Here is a 20266-nt window from a genome sequence, read left to right as displayed (position 1 = left end):
GAAGGAGGCCTAGAACGCTACTCCGCACTTCTCATTCCGCCCAGACAGGCTCGGCAGTGAGGTAGATTGAACCCGAACCTTCTATTCCCGCCAGATCATAGCGGGAGTATGGACCTCAGGCTATATCAAGCTTGTGAATGAAAGCTTTTGATTGGAATCTGCACCAGTTTGAGGTAGATCATGCCTTTCTTCACCGGGATATTGACATGTCGTCGCGAATGAGGCAAGCTCAGGAGCCAAGATTGAAGCTGCTCATCAAAAGCTGACCTCCAGGTTCCGATTTCTAAGAAGGCACTCGTATACACTTCTTATTCAACGAATTGCCTTCTCACAGTTGCACAATATGATCGAGAGCTGTGGCAGACAACGAGCTTGGGTGGAGCTCAATACTTTAAATCGTGGCCATGGTTCCATTTCCCCTCTCGATGCCCGGTGCAGACCTCCCCACCGCCAATCAGAACGCTCCAAAATATTGGCCTCTATTTGCATTTTCCTGCGAAACTGTTCTCGTTTGCGAATACAACCATATTATGTCCTTTCCTAACGCCATACATGCCGTCAAGCCTTCTTTAAAACCTGCTCTGCCCAAGTTCAATCCGGCGCGTCTAAAAACACCGTCCCCATTCCCGCAGCGACCGCTTTCGCCCAACCGATTTACTCTCCCAAAGGGCGAGAAGCAAGTCTTTCTGTACGTACGCATCCACTTCTCAATTGTAAATGTGCTGTTTGCTTCAGCTCTTGCGCTGCATATATGATACACTGGCGATGAGTACTTCCCTGAAATCACGAAGCTGACCGTTTTCTGCACCGCAGGCCCAACTTCGTCCTCGCCCTAATCCGCCCCTCCCCTTTCCTCCCAGCCAATTATGCTTCCTTCATGGTGCCACTCTGGCTCAACAAGCTCGATTTGAAAGACTATCTCTACAATCTCTACAACCTCCGCGTCCTCAGCGTTCGCTCTTACGTCATTCAGAGCAAGATCAGCGAAAAGGGGGTTCGAGGCCAGCGACGATGGTATCGCCCGCAATCACGTAAGAAGATGACGGTAGAATTGGCGAGGAAGGAAGGAAACAGTACCGAGAGCGGTCTGGGCCAGGGACCCTTCCTATGGCCCAAGATACCCATGGATAAGAGTCCCTGGGGAAAGGATGGCCTGGAGGCTAAGCTGATGAAGGTAGAGGACGCGTGGAGGGACAGGGAAGGGAGGAGCAAAAAGTGGCCGAAGGATTTTGGGAGCTTGAGGAGGAAAGCGCAGAAGCTGTTAAGGGAAAATGCAGGGAGAACGACGGAAGTGGAGGACGGGTTTGAAGAACAGGAGGGGATGGGGCAGATCAAAGCGGGAGCTTAACGGTCACAGCAAGACGGAAGTTACAGGCTTTCTGAACCGCTCATGCGATAAGCTTCAGATGTTCATGTCACTGATTCGGAACATTATTCATGCTCTTACCTCAAAACTCAAGTATAGCCCATGTACTGTCGTCTACTGTCGTGAAGATCAGACTGTTGCTTAGCAATTCCTCTCCAGCCTTCATTACGTCTGCGACATTCATGGAACAGATAGCGGCCACATTTTGTACATGTAACCCCTCGTTATTCTGTGGGCTCGTCTTCAGAGCTTGGAAGACTCTCCGCGCATTTGGTGTCATACTTGGGAGCTGTTGGCCACCCATGTCGCCTCCCGCTCCGTAATTGCTGGCCCCGTTGACGCCACTGCCTGGCTCTTGCTTGACTTGATCCAATGGCCCACGAGAGAAATAGAGATGTACATAGGTTGCCTCAAGCAAATGATACGTTAAATCCATTTTGTCAGTGACCGGCCGGATGACATGAGCTCCCACATGTCGCCTGTTGTTGAACTGCTTCAGCTTTCCCCATACCTTGGCCCACTCGTTCTCTGTAAGCTTCGGTTTTGATGAGTCCGATTGCACTTTTCCCCCATCGATGTCCATATTATTTTGTGTGTCAGCGTCCACCCACTGTTTAACTTCGATCGTCCCTGTGCCATCATCAAGCTTGTATGTAATATTGGTGGTTTGCGTAGAGATGTTACGAATCTGACCAACAAAGGCGATCTGCATAGCCGCTCATCAGCCTTCAATTTTGGGGTGAGGGTGAAGATGTGCTCCTGCCTGTGCAATTTCGACGTCATCAATCTTGAACTCTGCGTCTGTGTGTGGTTGATCGGCATCTATAATTTGTTTTATAGTCACTGGGCGAAGGGTGTCCTTTCCATGAGTGCCCTATCTTGCCATCAACATATGAGCTCGATGGTGCAATGCTAGAAGTGACCCTGCCTGCCCCTTGACTCCCGCCTTGGGAACCCCCTACAAATCCCCCACCATCTGCCGCGCCCTGAGCACCATATGATGTGGTGGAGTACCCTCCACCATACCCGACATCTGACGACTTCAATGTTTCAGGTTGTCAAAGATGGAAGAAAGACTTACTCATCGTTGCGAGTTACAAGTCTGTTGGGCCTTGATGCGAAGTAGTGAACTCCTTCTCTCTAGCTGGCGTAAATTCCGTACAGTTTTGTCGCATTGAATTTCTTGCCCCGTCATGTACATCGAGAGATCAAAGAGGCTGAAAACTTCATCTCTCAGGCTGCAGTGATTTAATGCTAATATTTACTACGCGTCGGTAGTCGTGTAGATGATGCACGCTAAAATTAGCCTTAATTCCGGTTGAAGTCCGAATCGGCAAAATCTTGAGGCTTTGAATTTAGAACGCAATCATTTCGTGATTGACAGGCGGCAACAACATGGGTCGGCGGCCCCTCTCGCCAGTGGGTTCGGAGAATGGATTAGATATCACGGCCTCTCTGTCCCATTATGACGTCCCGAAAGACTCGAAAAATGCAGTAGACTTGAAATCCAGTGGGAAACAACAGGTCGAAAATGGCACATTTGACCTTGAAGGAAGCGAGTCAGATGACGCTGACTTCATTGCTGGGTCTCTTGCAGCTGCAAATCGAAAGAGTTCACATTTGAAAGGGAAGACCGTCAAGAAAGGAGGAGGTTTTCAAGCAATGGGCCTGAGTGCGAATCTCCTCAAAGCCATTTCTAAGAAAGGATTTTCCGTGCCAACTCCCATTCAGCGCAAGACTATTCCAATTATACTTGATGGGAGAGATGTCGTTGGTATGGCACGGACAGGGTCCGGCAAGACAGCCGCTTTTGTGGTTCCTATGATCGAAAAGCTGAAAAGTCATAGTGCAAAGGTAGGTGCTCGGGCTTTGGTGCTGTCACCTTCAAGAGAGCTGGCTCTTCAGACACTGAAAGTGGTAAAAGCGCTTGGCGGAGGTACCGATCTGAAAAGCATTCTACTTGTCGGGGGAGACTCGTTAGAAGAGCAATTTGGGTCCATGTCGTCAAATCCTGATGTTGTCATCGCCACACCCGGTAGATTCTTACACCTGAAGGTAGAGATGGGTCTTGATCTTTCGTCTGTACGATATGTGGTTTTCGACGAAGCCGATCGGCTTTTCGAAATGGGCTTTGCTACACAATTGATCGAGATTTTGCATGCTTTACCACAGTCAAGACAAACATTATTGTTCTCCGCAACGCTACCTAAGTCGCTCGTGGAATTTGCTAGGGCTGGACTGCAAGAGCCGACTCTGATCCGCTTGGACGCAGAAAGTAAGATATCATCGGATTTGCAGAGTGCGTTTTTCACCATGAAAAGTGCTGATAAGGAGGGCGCATTGCTTCATATCTTGCACGATGTCATCAAAATGCCTACTGGAGCTCCAAACGATGTCCGCATTGAGGACATTAAACCGTCCAAGAATACTAAGAAGAGGAAACGAGGCAAATCAGAAGCTACGGATCAGCACGAAGCTCCTAGTGAGCATTCAACGATCATCTTTACCGCAACAAAGCATCACGTTGAGTATGTAGCAGCGCTTTTACGCGAGTCCGGCTTCGCTGTCTCCATTGCCTACGGATCATTAGATCAGACTGCACGAAAGATGCAGGTTCAAGACTTTCGCACAGGCACGACAGACATCCTAGTCGTAACGGACGTAGCAGCCCGGGGCATAGACATACCAGTCCTTGCTAATGTAGTGAATTACGACTTTCCTGCCCAATCGAAGATTTTCGTGCACCGAGTTGGCCGCACTGCTCGCGCAGGACAAAAAGGCTGGAGCTTCAGTCTCATCCAGACGTCCGAGGCTCCATACTTGTTGGATCTACAGCTCTTTCTCGGAAAACGCCTTGTCCTGGGGACGGAGAACAGGACGGTGCCAAGCTATTCAGATGATGTGGTCATTGGAAGTCTTGCGAAACACAAGCTTGAAAGCAATTGCGAATGGGTGACGAAATTGCTCGATGAACAGTCTGATTTACGGGCTTTGAGGTCTGTTGCCCTTAGGGGTGAAAAGCTTTATCTTCGGTCGAGACCTGCCGCATCAGCCGAAAGTGCTCGCAGGGCGAAGACGATGGCGTCGTCCAAACCTTGGAGCGCGTTACATCCTCTGTTCTTTGACCATACTGACGACGGAGAAGCGGAACGGGCAGAAATGATTGCTCGTGTGAGTGGGTTCCGGCCGACGGAAACAGTGTTCGAAATTGGGAGAAAAGGCCAAAAGGACGCAGCTGCGCAGATCATGCGCAGAAGACGTGCGACAGTTGGTACGCACCAAAGTAGGAAGCAAGACTCCATACCCTCAGTGGATCCTGAAGCACTGTCAGACAATGAGAAGCGCTCATCTTCTGTACAGCTGTCTAGAGACATTGATGCAGCAGAGCAGTCTCCAGATTCAGTCATCGATGTAGATACCGGCTCCGCGTCTGAGGACGACCTCCAAGTCACCATCTCGAATACATACACCAGCCGACACTCCAAGTCCACAAATTCCGATCCCCAATCTGATTTCTTCATGGCCTATACCCCCACAAGCACGAATCTGGCCGAAGACCGCGCCTATGCTGTCCAACAACCGACTTCCACCGGTGACGTTAACAATTTCCTCATCGCCGCCCAAGGCGCAACAATGGATCTTGTAACAGACGAAGGCCGCGGCATTGGCGAGCCGAGCCGTCAGAAACGCTGGGACAAGAAAGCTAAAAAATACGTGGACGTCGGTAATGATAGGAAAGGGGATCGGGAAAGTAAGAGGTTTATTCGGTCAGAGTCTGGGCAGAAGATTGCCGCCAGTTTCCGCAGTGGGAGGTTTGAGGCATGGAAGAAGGCGAATAAAGTCGCTAAGATGCCAAGAGTTGGGGAGGCAGAAACTGCGTTTCCAAAGCGTCTAGCTGGCGTGCGTAGGGGGAATTTTGGGTCCGGAAAGAGCTTCAGGCATAGGAGTGAGAGGGCGCCTATGGAGGCGGACAAATATCGTGATGACTTTTACAAGAAGCGGAAGAAAGTGGAGAAAGCGAAGGAAGCTGGTAGGGCAGGGACAGCAATTAATATAGGAGGTCGAAAAGGTGGTGATGAAGGGGAGACAAGGGGTACCGACGCGGTGCGGAAGCTGAGGAAGGATAAGGAAAAGAGAAGGGAGAAAACGGCGGGCCGGCATAAAAAAGGTCGAGGACGAGGTTGAAAGCCGTACTTGAACGTATGATGAAGCATTAAGAAGCAAAATGAAAAGTTTGGCCCTCGTCACCATTTCATCGCTGATATCCTTCCGCTCCACTACCCTTCCTGCCTTCATCCGGGTTGCCCACTTAGGTTTTCATCGTCCGAAGCGCTAGATCGAAAGTATTGGAATAGTCACCCAGGTCGTCGAAATCATCCCCTCGCTCAGTAGTATCGCTATCAGAATCGTCCTCCAGCTCCTGATCATCCCCTTCGCAGAAAAACATATCGTCGTAGCTTATTTCCCTTGTCGTTTCTGCATGCTGCCGATGTTCCGTTTCTCTTGATTCTGCTTCGAGGGCCTCCATTGCTTCCATCGCCTTGACCTCACGTATGGCCTTCGTCTCCTCATCTTCTTCTGCTATGTCGACAATTGAATTGTTGTCAGTACCAGATGACATACTGCTGACAGCATACGTCTTGTGTCTGAATAGTTGATCTGTGTGTCCGTCACCTACAGCCGTAGAAGTGTTGAATGACTTGCTAGAGCCTGCCTCACTCAATATGTCGAAGTCACCAAAGCTACTTGCTGAGTAAGTACTATCTCCTGTATGCACAGATGGTCCGGGAGTAGAGAATGCCGCATCGGGAATTGCTTCCGTGGGATCGTCTGAGAAGACCGCACCAGTGCCATCGTCAAAGCCACCAGCCCACATGGGCAAGTATCTCCATTCACTATCACTCAGGCTTGTGAGCGTGCCGATTAATTCAGGGAGGTACGGGAAACGACGAGTCGTAATATCAGCCAGGGCTAATTTTCCTTCAGCGACAGAAATCAAGTGCAATGAAACCTCGAATGCAAAGGTTTCGAGGTCGAAAAATGTTGGACTTCGGAATTCTCCGTTCAAGTCTTTCAGGTCTTTGCGTTCGTCAATGTCCCATGCTGGGGTTTGTATTTTGAGGTTCGAAATTGCAACAGGCGACTCTAGTGGATGAGATCCATATTCGAGTGTCTTGATCCAAGGGACCTCGAGATGTGATGGCCTTTCCGCTTCTTCAATTCCCCTGAAGTTTGGCTTTGTGTCTCTGTTTGGAAGGTCGTTTCCAAGCAATGGGTATAATTCGACCATTTCATCCATCATGTCTTTGTCATCGTCCGCATTTCTCTCATCGCTGCCACTCGTGGTCGTTGCTCCATCGCCTTGCACAAAAGAATGAAGCCTGTGCAGATATTCAAGATGGTCTTGCCCATTTCTCACGATTACCTTCACCATGCTCATCAACATCCTCCGAGATTCGGCATCGCTCGCCGCTCTTTCATTAGCACCTGCCCCTTGAAGGTAAGGCCTGTAGGGAGTAACATAGCCCGTTGACGTTATTCTTGTCTCATCCCGTAGCCTGTTCCAGAAGTCACGAGAAAGGATACGTTCCTGATGTCTAAGGCCGCTCACAACTTTCAATGATGTCTGGCGAGGTAGTATGTGCACGCCCTTCCTGGGCACAAATCCTGTCTCTGCAGCTGTAAGTGGCGCAGTCAGGCCGTCATCAATTTGCATTGTCACTCGTTCCTTGAGCCTATCTTTGAGTTCAATCGCAAGTCTCTGAAGCTCAGGATCGGCAAAGTTATTGAGACGTTTGATTGAAGGGAGGTCATCGAACCAAACCGAATTTTCTTGCAGTCGTAATTTTTCAAAGTCGTGTGCAGTCCGTTCAACCAAAGACTTGCTAGCATATTCAATAGGTTGAAGCCACATCTCTGGCAACTCATCTTTCCTGCGGCCAAATGTAGTGTGTTGTCTTTCATGCCGTCTAGCTATAGAATCTAGGGCCTCTTCCCCTACTAGAATGGCGAAAGCATCGCGCGCAAGATCTTCGTTTTGTATCGCGGTGGCGATGCGCAAAGTTGCCTCAGGATTTACTTCAATGAAATGTGAATTCGGTTCAGCACGCAACCAAGTTACAATCGAGTCTGTGAGGTCCGTGCACGTACGACTTGTGATTCCAAAGTAGTCGGCAACAATGATGGTCGTCCAGACTTTGACGGCAGAGTCTAAATGGTAATTTACCCCTTGAATAGCTGCCAGCACACGTTCTATTGCGGATCGATGCCGAATGGGTGAGTACTCAAGTGGAGAACCACTAGAGGGAGATTCGATGGCTCGAGTAGCAGAATATTCGTCTTTACCGCCTACCATTGAATCTGAGACATTCCAAATCTCTGAAGCTTGGTACCAGAACCTGATGCCTTCAGAACAACATAAGCTAGCCGTGAGATAAACGGCGTCTTCACCTTCAGCTGGTGGGGTGAGATCTAAGACGAACTTCACAAAATTGGGCAGCTTGTTGACGAGCCCACGCCGCCGGATAGTACGAAACTGCCTGGTAGATCCTAGCATTTCCTTGAACATTGGCGATGCGTGGATGAGTTTCTCGCTCTTCATCAGAAAAGGTTTAGCAAGATGGATCGCGTAGCGCTCGAGGTCTGCTTCAGTTTGTTCGGGCTGCCTTGAGGGAGGGTCGATGAACACCCAGGTATCACCTTCGGCGTCATTGATATCAGGCAAAGTCAACGTGTGGCGGTGTTTCATGTCGTTTATGCAATCGTCAATCGTATAGCGCTGAGGTGGACTTGACGGCTGGTTTCCTTGCGCTCCCGAACTTACTGGTGGTATGAGTGTGTCTGAGGTAGTCGTTTCTTTGCCCCCCATCACGACGGATTCATCCGTAGTTTGCTGAACTGTTGTATGTATTGGCTTATCGGCAAAGGAATGCTGCAGCGCTCTCTGTAGTGGTAGATCGTCGAAGGATGCCATAACGTCCTCCACAATGTGAGACTCATGTGACTTATGCGCTTTGAAGTAGACGACTATCGGAAATGCGCCTAGGTCGTGTGAAGCGGGGATGTCGTTGGTACGAGGCTTTGTTGAGCATGTGCTCTGGTTTGAAGTCTACTACGGGTAGTCCTTACCAGTGTGTGCTAATAGCCATTGACAAAATGAGAAGACCGAGTGGCGTATTCTGATTATGAGATGAACAAGATATGAAAGAATTTACGTTGTGAAGGGTGAAGGAAGGATAAAAGGTGAGGAACGTTGAAGATGAGTCAATTGCCAAGTGTCAAGCCTCCCAATGGAATATTTGCGTGTCGGGGCACTAGGTCCTGGCCTCAGGAACCGTGGACGGTCATATGGAGAGGCAAAAAGCGACAAGTCACTACGAGAGACTAAAGAGGGACCTGAGGGAAAGATAACATGGGGAGTGGAGTGGTGGGAGTGATGGCCTTCAGCTCAGCCTTACGTATAGCCGGCTGGGATGGCTGCCTGGTGCGCAATGCGGTGAGTCGCAAATGCAACAGCTGTTTGCTACTTTAGCTTCACGATTGACGAGCGGGGCGAGTCCTGAAAGAGACACCGTGTATTTTCACACCGAATCGAGATTAAACAGATTGTCAATGAAAGGCTGACGTGTCGGAAAAAAGAAAAGGAAGAGGAAAAGGAAAAGAAGAAGGTGATGATCTGGAGAAATGACGCGGCGCGCCTGACCCGAGAAAAATGGGACGTGTCAGACAAGACAAATGATAAACGGGATTCTCAGAACTACCATCAAGTAGCTCTTACGATCATAGACGAACAATGTCGAGCGTTCTAAATTGCGTCGACTTTAAAAGGGTGCATTGAGACACGTGATCTTTAGCTCTAATAGGAAAAGCGTGGTCTGTGCTGGGAGCCTCGAGCCTCCATATTGAGCATATTGAGGAACACTTTACATACCGACCGCCTCGAGTCTTTGATTCGAGTCTTAGCCTCAACAAGAGTCTTCTAATACAAGGCCCTTGCTGTTGCAATGGCCCCGCAATTGAGCAATTGACTACTCATTCTCTTCCAGCAATCGGCTTCATGTCGTCACACCTCACATCAGCTCTTACCCGGCCCTCAAGCCTCTCGGTCCTGGCAATCTGTGGCAGTGGCGCTTTCTATCTAGGTCTGAAATCGAGGACCGCCTTCGCTAAGCGGGCGCAGAAAGCTTCTGGATCTGGGTCACAAGAAGGCGAAGGAAATGGCGACAAGAGTGATGGGACCCTCGGAAAAGGCTTTAGCGTTTCCCCAGGCCGAAGTGGTGGAGGAATCTAGGAATTTCTACGGCAATCTTTCGCACAAAAGATGCCGAGAAAAGTGAGATGAGATGTCCATGAGAAGATGGTACGGGTCTTGCTACTTGATGGGCTAATGCAAGAGCGCAGGTTGTGAGACCAAGGCCTCTAAGACTTGATATCAAGCTCTCAAGTACCGAAAGGAATAGAAATTTGATGTGTCTCGAGTGTGACGCTACTACGTAATGCAGTATTGATATGATCTTACGATGGCACGATCAAATGGCGAAGAAGACATGCGAAATTAACGAAAGATATCAGATCCGGTACTAGGACGTCTGTGGTCTATGTCGCTATACTTTGAGGTTCATACACTTCTTGTGGCTCATACAATTCAACCGTTTTCATTCCTAGACTTTGCATCCTCCACGCTTTTCTCCCAGTCTGTTCTGTAGAGGAAAATGATTTCCACACAGCTAACCAAGAAGAGGGCAACGGAGACACCCGCCCAGAGTCCGTACAATCGCCAATCCAGACCGAAAGCTGTGCTCAGACTGATGGGTATAGCCACAGCATAGTACGCGGTGACTTGTACGTAGCCTCCAACCTTTTGTCTCCCCAGACCACGTAATATGCCGTTACAACAACATGCCACTGCATCGAACAGCTGAAAAGCTGCCATCACGGGTATCAGCTGGGCGATCAATGTTATGACCTCAGCATCATTGGTGAAGAGGCTAGGAAGAATATCACGCAGGCTTATCATCAACATTGCATTGGTAACGCCAACTATGACTGCCATGACGCCTGTCACTCTCGCTGAGGTCTTCGCAGCGTCAGGAAGGCTGGCACCGATCAAGCTGGCGATTCGATTGGACGCGGAAACTGATACCGAGAACGGAGTCTGAAATGTCAATGCTCCGAGAGTAAAGAGCACGCTTTCTGCAGCCAAATAGCTAGTCCCCAGGAACGACGAGAATAGACTTAGTAATTCGAAGGCAGCAATTTCTGCTTCCACCATGAGAAATCCAGGGATGGCGAGCTGAATCATGGGCCTCCAATTTTGGAACGCTATACAAGGTGAGCCAAAGTGCAATTTCGAAGCGATCATGGACGTGGATTGAAGTACCTCGCTTTGAAAATCCGGGCCAGCACTCAAGCCCCACACGAAATACAATGTAGGCAAGGGTACTTGTAGCTAGTAGGATGTCCGTGATCACCACTGCGATCGGAGCTCCATTGAAGCCCCAATTGAATTTCTGCAAAGCCGTATTAGATGCATCCTAAATACGTTCGGAGGGTTTGACCATTTCCAGAATGGCAAAATGGCAGATAAGAATGCATATAGGATGTCAATAGCGTACCCATACAAATAGCCAGTGCATGAAAGCGTTCAGAGGTGCACAGACAAGCAGGATATAGAAAGGTGCAGAGAAGAGTCCTTGAGCTTGTAAATATCGTTTGGTGCTCTCAAAAAAGCTGTAACCTGGAGCGCCGAGAATCAGGATCTTCAGATATCTACCTGCCAATACTGCAACATCTCTATCCGGCACTATCCTCATGAGAATCAAATCGGCGCACATCCATACGACACCAATAGGAATGGTAATGGTCCAAAGGAAGAATACCATCCTTTGAGTCTGTAAGCCCACAAGCTTTTTCCTTCCAGATCCCCAGGCCTGCGGGCAGAGTGTATCCAGCGCAGTAGCAAGGCCGTTGTAAATACCAAAACCAGTGATATTGGCAGTCATACTTGCCAAAGCGACGGCTCCAAGCTCAACCTTTCCGATATGGCCCACGGTGAATATGCTTGCCACAGTCAAGGAGTATTCAAGAAAGAAGGCCAGGACTAAAGGGGCTGAGGATTTGCTCAATGTTTTGGTTTCCAGCTGCCATGTCGTCAGGATCCTGCCTTCTAGGACAGCGTCTTCCCACTTCTGATGAAGTTCCTGCTGCGAAGACTTCCCTCCGGATGACGGAGTTAGCAACGGGGCCCCCTCAGTTGGCAAGTCGTGACTTTGGACAGGCGCCTCTTCGTCTGGCAGTGAATCTATGTCTCCCTTGAAGCCGACGACGTTCTTGATGCTTTTCAAAATGCCCAAACTTGTTGATAGGCGTTCCCGACATTTGGGGGTGTAATGTTGTTGTCCAGTAGAAGCGCTCTTTCCTCGTGCATTGCTTCTTTTCTGTCCAGCTCGGTGGATGGTCGCGTGGTTTCTGGCATTCCAGGGCCTAACGGAGCTACCGCTGAGACGACCGGTTTCCTGTAGGATCTCACCATTGAGACATTGGTACTGGCCTCCGCTGTTGGAGGATGCTCCGGCCCTAACTTCGATATTTCTTCTGCAACGTGATCCACTGCAGATGGTCCACGTAAGTCTTGATTGTCCCCCGCAGCCATAACAGATTTGGCTCGGAAGGTCTTCAAGATACGGCTTGCAGGTAAGAGGAAGACTTTCTTTGAAAAGTAAACCTTCGTCCATCATTTGCACTGATTGACGCCATTCGTATGCTTAGAAGAGACTGTCAGGCTGATAAGTCGGTCGTCCATTCATAGGGAAGCACGTCATTTTCCAATGTGACTCATGGCGATTCCCAAGTGCGTAAGGTAAGGAAAGAGTAAGAGGGTCCCAATGTTGAAGACCAGTCCCACAAAGCTTCGCTTAGAGACTGATCAATCATATTCCCAACGCTTGTCGGAACTAATGAGAGCCTACGATGACTGTTAGGCGGAAACATTCACCCCGCCCCCACTCCTCAAGATTCTCTAATCTTGCCTAAAAAGGTACCGGATCCGGGGACTAGTGAACAGGTTCAAGATCATTTATTAGCCGTCATCTGAAGGTATCCAGCAAGGGCCTATCGGTGAGGTGCTGGTGGTACAGGAATGTCCTGAGGCACGATTTGATGAGATAGCCAGGGCTCAGTCGCTCATAAACTCGCACAAATGATAGCCTAGAATAATAATTGGTCAATTGTTAGCACGGCCTCCAAGAGCTCGGATCGCCCAATTAGGCCTAGCTCAGCCTTACACGGCTTGGCATATGCCTCTGTTCCTACCTCGTGTTCTTGGATAGCTTGCTGCACAACTAATCAACAAATCAATATTATAAAACCCACTCTATATGAGCTTGCTCTCACCAATGATCTGTCTCTTCAAAGCCTGCTCTCAATTGCTGGAATAGGCTGCTCTCCAGGCCAGTGCGCGTCTGGCCAGATAAGCCTCATGGCCTCCCATATACGTTCCACATGTATGATCTCCAAGCCATCCTTGACTTCCTGCGGTATGTCCTTCAAATCCTTCCGATTAAGGTTGGGAAGGAGCACCGTCTTGACCCCAGCGCGCATTGCCCCAATGAGCTTTTCCTTGATACCCCCCACTGGCATGACTCTCCCTCGAAGGCTAATCTCCCCAGTCATAGCGATCTCAGGAGGGACGCTCCTGCCGCTAAACAGAGATATCAGAGCGATTGCGTGGCTCAGTCCAGCCGACGGTCCATCCTTAGGGATACCACCACTTGGACAGTGCACGTGTATGCTACGATTGTGCATGATATCCTCAGATGCGTCATCCGTCAGACCAAGCTGAAGTGCATGTGCCTTCACCCACGTCAACGCAACCTCAACGCTCTCTTTGAGCACCTCCCCAAGCTTCCCAGTCAATTGCACACGCCCTGAACCTGGCATGTCAGCAACCTCAATAAAGAGGATACTACCTTGGCCGCCGGTGCTGTATGCGACAAGACCTGTTACAATCCCTGGCACAGATCTTTTCTCCGCTATCTCATCGTCGAAGCGCTCTATGCCAAGAATTTCCTCTAGGTCGAGAGTTGAAACGGTTGGATCGTAGTTTTGAAATGAAGATGTATCTTTAGCATCAGAGAATTCGACTGCTTTGTAGCGACACACAGATCCTAATTCCCTTTCAAGATTTCGGACACCTGATTCTCTCGTGTATTGGGTTATGATCGCATCGACAACATCATCGGGAAGGTGGACCTGTTCAGAATTAAGGCCGTTCAAAATGATCTGCCTTGGAATGAGATGTTGTTTGGCAATGTGACGTTTCTCTATGGTAGTGTAGCCACTCAAAGATATAGTCTCCATTCGATCGAGCAGAGGTGCAGGGATCGTGTCGAGAGTGTTTGCGGTGGCGATGAAGAGGACTTTACTAAGGTCAAGAGGGACGTTGACATAATGATCATTGAAAGTATGGTTTTGCTCCGGATCGAGTACCTCAAGCATTGCCGCTGATGGGTCGCCGTGAAAGCTACCACCACCGATTTTGTCGATCTCGTCAAGTAGAAATACTGGGTTGTTGACTCCAACCTTCCTCAACCCACTTACAATCATACCTGGCATTGCAGCGACATAAGTCCTTCTGTGTCCCCGAATCTCTGCCTCATCGCGGACACCTCCAAGAGATATGCGGTGAAATTTCCGGCCCAAAGCAGTAGCAATTGACTTTGCGAGACTTGTTTTACCAGTGCCGGGTGGACCAACAAGAAGAAGAATGGGAGATTTGTCCACACGACGCCTCGAGAGGAGAATTTGAACATCAGCTGGATACTGGTCAACCTGAACGCTTGAGATATCACCATTGCTTTCAGTCGGCAAGCTTTCGGCTTTTGCTTTCCCCAGTTGAGCATCAATTTCGTCATTGACAGCTTGTTTGAGCCGAAGCACGGCCAAGTATTCTAGCAACCGCTTTTTGATCTTCTGCAACCCGTAATGATCGTCATCAAGCTGCTTGCGTGCTATCGCCAACGTATCGGGACCTAGCTTATCACGTGTGCCAAGTGTCCACGGTATCTCAGACAGCGTCTCTATGTACGTTCGGCAGACTCCGTATTCTGCTTGTGCAGGATTCATTTTCTTGAGCCGTTTGAGCTCTCGCTCTGCGACTTTGAGAGCTTCCGGGCTCAATTTGGCCTTCTCAATCTTTGTCTTCAACTCTTCCACTTCGTTGGGTTCGTCTCCGGCTCCTGCATCCCCGGGTCCTGGCGATGCCAGACTGGCTGGATTGAAGCCACCAAGACCACTGAAGAACTTCCGTAAAAGAGCCTCCTTGTCTCTCTGGTTGGTATCATTGGGTTCACTATTTCTCGGCGACAGCTTGGTAGTTGTGATTATGATCTTGTTGTTTGCCTTCATGCTCTCAACTTGACTTGTCAGTAGCTCTATCATCAATTCCATTCTTTCGCGCACAACTATCGAAGCCAGCACACGTAACCTGTCCTCGAGAGATGCATCAACAACGTTTGCCATGAAATCCGCGAGGACTCCTGCATCATGTATTTCTTTCCTTATCACGAAGAGCTCTAGCCTGCGCGTCAGGAAAGGCGACAACGCTGTTGGAGATCCGGGAAACAAGGTTGTCATTCTAATAAGACCAAGCAGCTCTAGAGATAAATCTTTCAGCTTATCAAAGGCCATGGCGTTTGTCTGTTGGCCGTCTCCCTCGATTTCCTTCGTTTCTTGTACGCCAGCTCCATTAGATATGATCCCCAAAATCGCTGAAACCTATGCTTACCATGCTCCTCGTCGATGTATGCAATTTCAGCCGCAAAGTATGGCCTCATTTGAACAAATCTGTCAATCCTAAAACGTCTGGCGCCCTCCACAATCAATGCCAAATCGTCGGCTCCTTTCCCTTGAACCCCCATTATCTTAGCAACTGTTCCATACATGAACAACCTCCGATGATCGATTTGACTGGGATTTGCAACGTCTCCTATCTGTGAAGCCCGAGTCTCGTCGAGATCATTCTCAGGCAAAGGGAAGCCATCAGCCCGCAAGAGCGGAGAAGTGATGGGCACGCAGCCAACTGTTCTGTTCCGAGCATCCTGTTTGGGGCGCTTGTCTTTCGAAGATATGGCGGATAGGAGTGCAGGTATATCCGAGCGACCAGATACAGGTATACGAAGGGTGATGCCAGGTAGCAGGACGGATCCTTGAGGTAAAGGAAGAAGAGGGAGAGTGTGAGACATTGTTAGACTCATCTTGCACTGCACCATACGCTTGATTTAGCAAAGACAGTGTTTACCGTGGTCTAAGAGGCAGTGAGATGATATATTTGGGGGAGGATAAGCAGCATTTTCTGTAGAGTCGATCCTATGCTGCAATCCAGTCGTCATGAGAAAGGAAAGCCGAGGTCCACAGGTGAAGAAATGGGATCTCCCAATGGTTCAGTCTACAAGCTGCGCGTACATGATCAGAAATACGTATGTCGGCTCCGCAGCTCTGGGATTGAGTTGAGCCGTTCGCCGCTTAGCGGAGCGAGTCTTCTAGGGGTCCAGTCCGCACGCGTTTGTTGACTGCCACGTGACGGAAGCTACGAACAATGACGATTACATGAGGAATGCGCTGAGGCCGCTGGCAGGGAGCTCCGCATTCGGATCTTAATGCAAAGCCGCGATGAGAATACAACTCGCAATAGCGACGTAGCCTGAGATTGAGATGCTATGACTCTCCCACTACTTTGTGGATTCGACTAGCCCGACCAGCATCGAGAGGCGTCTCTGCAATCATGAAGAGTATAATGTTTCCGACAGGAGTAAAGGAGCCTCAACGTGAGCCATCGTCCTCTTCACCTAGCTATCCTTTTGGGGCCTCCCCAATCGCCGCTCGTCGAGCCACTTTGGAGCAACGACGGCGTCCTGCTGCCCGCTTCATGGAAGGCTTTTCACCCGGCTCCACAAGACGAACAAAAGAGCCGAGCGATGACGAAGAGGACGGCCAAGATAGCGATGAAAGTGACGATGTGGATAGCCCAGGAGAACAATCACCTTTGCTCCCTATCTTCTCTGCCGAACATTTGGGTCTGCAAGCCATGGTTGACGTCCGTCTCGAGCTGTACCTAATTTCTACCGCATAGATGCCTTGCCAGTCTATAATGTTACGCACACGCTTCGTCTTTTGATCGTTATCCGTTGTGAGACTACACTCTCCTGGGACCAGCTTCGATCGCCGCAGATTTCCCAATTCCTTATCAAACCAATTCAGCAACAGGTCCGGACTTCGCATTTTTCCAAAGCTACTTTGTATGCCCTGATGTCAAATTGTCTGCAATTCTCGAAGGAAGTACAAACCAATCCTGGCAATAGTGGAGTCAGTAAAACCAGAGCTTTGGTCACCGAGCTTCTTGCTATCAGGTTGCTTCGAGAGTTCACGGATCGAGAGCTCGTAAGTTGCGGTTCAACGTTTTCTGATTCAAGCTAACAGCAACAGATTGGTAAGCAGGCTCAGAAAGCTTGACGGCCCCTTCTGCAATGCTGAAGATATCTTGATAGATGCTCTATCATACGATTTCTACCCTTTGCAAGGAATGGCTTCAGATGATGGCCCCATGACGCCCGGCCCAAACTGGGATCAATCGCAAAAGGCTAAGACTCATCCGCGAGCTGCTCGAATTTCTACGCTGGAAGTTGCTATCCGTGCACAAGCTAAACGTTTCCTTGCCCATCCACTCGTAGTCCAACAACTTGAGGCAATCTGGGCAGGCAATATTGTCTTCCACCATTCTGCGGACACTCTTCATAGAGCACCAGTCAAGGTGACTCCTAATCAGAACAGAGGCTATGGAAAGTTCAGGTCAGGCGCCCCGACTCTTCAAGCATCTGAGGATCACTTGCAGCCCGCTAAGCAAAGAGAACACCGTCCACCCACAGCATTTGCAGTGCGACGATCCGTGACACTTTACGATCCTCGGCAAGCGTCATTATTTAAACTGTCTCGCCTACGAGTCCCAAGGTACCGGCAATTTTTGTCTACCTGCTCATTCGCGATTCTTTTAGGTCTTTACTTGGCTGTACTCATCGAGCGCTCTCTTTCAATATCGGCTCTTGAGGTTCTATTTTGGATCTGGAGTGCGGGTTTCCTACTTGACGAGGTTGTCGGCTTCAATGAGCAAGGCTTTAGCCTATACATCATGAGCTTCTGGAACACCTTTGACTTAGGTATCCTGTTCTTGTTAGTCTGCTATTACTGCTTGCGACTGTACGGTATTATCATGCCTGATGGTCGAAAGAACGAGATCGCCGATCTAGGGTACGACTTTCTTGCTGCTAACGGGGTGCTGCTGTTCCCTCGACTTTTTTCTGTCCTCGATCACTACCGTTATTTCTCGCAGCTACTGATCGCCTTTCGAATGATGGCTATGAACCTAGTAGCAGTTTTCATTTTGATCATTATAAGCTGTAGCGGTTTCTTCGTTGCTTTTACACTATCCTTTGGCACGGGAGACGGTTACGACGCACCGTCTGTTGCGTATATCTTGTTTCAGATTTTGATGGGGTTCACGCCAGGTGAGACTACGTTCGCAGCCTCGTCAGTTGCATGACTAATGGGTACTTACAGCTGCATGGGAAATATGGCCAACGTACAATATGTTAGGCAAGACCATCATGACCATGTCAGTCTACGTCGCCTCAACATAACAACTCATTTTCCGCGGTGTGAAGGATCAGCACTGACAACATCTTCAGATTCTTGATATTGTGTCATTTCTTGATTATTACAATTCTAATCACGGTACTTACCAACTCGTTCATGGCAATTGTTCAGAACGCCAATGAAGAGTAAGTTACGTATCATACCTCTTGCACGTCGTTGAAAGGATCCACCTTAACATTTGTCCTCTCCAATCTAGGCATCAATTTCTACTAGCCGTCAACACCATTTCAATGGTCAAGTCTGACGCGTTATTTTCATACGTTGCGCCAACTAACGTGATAGCGTGGTTACTCACCCCTTTGAGATACCTACTTCCCTTTCGGCAATATGTTCGGATCAATCGGACAGTCATAAAGGCTACACATTTCCCCATTCTGTTCGTCATATATGCCTATGAACGTACAATATTACGGGGAACGCTGTTTGAAGGCATGGATCTAGTCCAGGATCGAGGTCGCTCAAAGCCGAGCAACAAGACTTTTGACAGCGCAACAGGAGGTTTGCATATTTTTAGTCCAAGACAAGGTCGAGTTCGTGAAGCATCAGTGGCCACCTTTCACAAAGATAAAGCTCTCGAGGAGGTCTTTCGGAGGCCATTCAAAGATGAAACAATACGAGAGACCCAGAGGAGCCAAAAGCCGCGCAATAACAGTAATGTAGTAAGCCACTGGATGTCGAGCATGGATCCTAACGGCACTGTCCATCCTCCTATGGAACAAGATCAACGCATTCTAGATAGGCTAGAAGCACGTGATGTCGTGCATCGTCGCTCACAGTTGGCTATGCGGAGAAGGCAGGGTGAGAGCACGAGAGATCTCACAGAAGCAGCAACAATATCCGTTGTCTCGGATCCTGAAGAATTCCTAGCACGAGGCTCAAGTCGATCATTTCTCCTTCCTGGCAGGCAGACTTCTGGCGTTCCGAGAGCTCCCGTAGCTGACGTGATGGAGACAGAAGCAGATGGTGATGACGAGTTGGTTACGAATGAGGAAGAGGATCTCATCACGCTTGACCCCAGAAGCAGTAGCCGCCCTGGAATAGATAGGAGAGCCACTTTGCGACAAGATGGCGGAAGCGATTTACCGGAACGCCCAGCGACGCCCACTCGAGTCACTCGATTCTTCTCACCCGTCACTCCATCTAATTATGTACAATCTTCATCCCCTCAAACTTCAGCACTCAACAGTAAGAAAGGAACGCCACCAAGACAGATCCGGCACCACAGTCGCATGCCTTCCACAACCACTGTTGTGTATGACCCTCCCGCGCAACGAACTTCTTCTAGTAGCTCTTCTACACGGCGGAAAATGCCCTTCAAATCTGGTAGAGCTACTGGTGTAGCAACCCCGAACAGGCTTTCCACCTCGAGCGGGCGACATACCCCAAAGCATATCGGAAAGGCCATACCGCGACCGATCATGCCTCCTCGTACCGCTTTTCATTCTGTCCCTGACCTAGCGGGGATGTTGTCATTACCTAAGCACGGTCGAGGTCACCGTCGTTCATCGCTTACAGCTTTCGAACTCGGTTCCGACATTGGCGATAACAAGGCTATCGAGGGCGGCTTCATGAATACAGGGGTCGTTCCTGCTAGTTTCGCCACTCAATTGGAATATGCGAAAGCAGGTATGAAGGCGCGACGGGCCGCTCAAAAGCAAGAAGAACAGGAAGATCAAGATCGTATCAGCAAACTTGTGCTAGCGCGGATGAACTCACTTGAAGAAGGGTTCCGGGAGATCATCAAGGAAGTTCAAGGTCTTAGGAGCGGAGAACAAGGGAGGTTCTAAGGAAATCCTGGTGGGAAAAATCTTAGCCGGCAGGGGAGCAAGAAAGAGGCGAGACTACACATAGCCAGGAACATGGCACAGACTATTTTAGCAGAAGATTCGGAGGGACTGGCATTTCAGATGGAACACAACGAGGAGTAGGTTTTATCCCTGAGCAGCGCGATATTTGAGCGCGGTATTGGTTGGTGGACGTTTCATTACCTGGAAGCATTTTGGCCTGTTCTTCTGTATTGATATGTACTTTTAGCGCTATCCTTCTAATCGTATACATAAGCACTGCTGTAACTATCGATAATTCTACGCTCTCGTATCAATGTATAGCGTGCGTTCCTGCGACGCTGATCGTCCCATTCATGAAAACTTACTGGATTGCAGCCGGCAGAGGCTAAGCAAGAGGCAAATATCATAC

The 20266-nt window shown here is 49.2% G+C and overlaps 7 protein-coding genes across 7 annotated transcripts; 3 read left to right on the top strand and 4 right to left on the bottom strand.

Moving 5' to 3' along the window:
- Positions 1 to 530: 530 nt before the first annotated feature.
- KY384_007698 (uncharacterized protein) lies at positions 531 to 1348 on the top strand (the record flags this gene model as incomplete). The annotated part of the gene is made up of 2 exons (XM_044816189.1): positions 531 to 688; positions 814 to 1348. The coding sequence occupies 2 exons, from the start codon at positions 531 to 533 to the stop codon at positions 1346 to 1348; spliced, it is 693 nt and encodes a 230-aa protein (XP_044666829.1).
- Positions 1349 to 1448: 100 nt separating this feature from the next.
- On the bottom strand, positions 1449 to 2078 carry KY384_007697 (uncharacterized protein; the record flags this gene model as incomplete). The annotated part of the gene is made up of 1 exon (XM_044816188.1): positions 1449 to 2078. The coding sequence occupies one exon, from the start codon at positions 2076 to 2078 to the stop codon at positions 1449 to 1451; it is 630 nt and encodes a 209-aa protein (XP_044666828.1).
- A 683-nt stretch (positions 2079 to 2761) lies between these two features.
- KY384_007696 (uncharacterized protein) lies at positions 2762 to 5551 on the top strand (the record flags this gene model as incomplete). Its single annotated transcript, XM_044816187.1, has 1 exon — positions 2762 to 5551. The coding sequence occupies one exon, from the start codon at positions 2762 to 2764 to the stop codon at positions 5549 to 5551; it is 2790 nt and encodes a 929-aa protein (XP_044666827.1).
- Positions 5552 to 5675: 124 nt separating this feature from the next.
- On the bottom strand, positions 5676 to 8234 carry KY384_007695 (uncharacterized protein; the record flags this gene model as incomplete). Its single annotated transcript, XM_044816186.1, has 1 exon — positions 5676 to 8234. The coding sequence occupies one exon, from the start codon at positions 8232 to 8234 to the stop codon at positions 5676 to 5678; it is 2559 nt and encodes an 852-aa protein (XP_044666826.1).
- A 1776-nt stretch (positions 8235 to 10010) lies between these two features.
- On the bottom strand, positions 10011 to 12017 carry KY384_007694 (uncharacterized protein; the record flags this gene model as incomplete). Its single annotated transcript, XM_044816185.1, has 4 exons — positions 10011 to 10687; positions 10746 to 10875; positions 10981 to 11676; positions 11721 to 12017. 4 exons carry the CDS (start codon positions 12015 to 12017, stop codon positions 10011 to 10013), a joined length of 1800 nt encoding a protein of 599 aa, XP_044666825.1.
- A 755-nt stretch (positions 12018 to 12772) lies between these two features.
- Positions 12773 to 15606, bottom strand: KY384_007693 (uncharacterized protein; the record flags this gene model as incomplete). The annotated part of the gene is made up of 2 exons (XM_044816184.1): positions 12773 to 15093; positions 15150 to 15606. 2 exons carry the CDS (start codon positions 15604 to 15606, stop codon positions 12773 to 12775), a joined length of 2778 nt encoding a protein of 925 aa, XP_044666824.1.
- A 539-nt stretch (positions 15607 to 16145) lies between these two features.
- On the top strand, positions 16146 to 19857 carry KY384_007692 (uncharacterized protein; the record flags this gene model as incomplete). Its single annotated transcript, XM_044816183.1, has 4 exons — positions 16146 to 16461; positions 16771 to 16801; positions 16847 to 17944; positions 18267 to 19857. 4 exons carry the CDS (start codon positions 16146 to 16148, stop codon positions 19855 to 19857), a joined length of 3036 nt encoding a protein of 1011 aa, XP_044666823.1.
- Positions 19858 to 20266: the final 409 nt, after the last annotated feature.

This window comes from Bacidia gigantensis (genome assembly GCF_019456465.1).
Source record: "Bacidia gigantensis strain McMullin 20006 chromosome Unknown contig_278, whole genome shotgun sequence".
NCBI lineage: Eukaryota > Fungi > Ascomycota > Lecanoromycetes > Lecanorales > Ramalinaceae > Bacidia > Bacidia gigantensis.
Note: the sequence above shows the minus strand (reverse complement) of the source record. Positions and strands in the feature narration are given on the sequence as shown.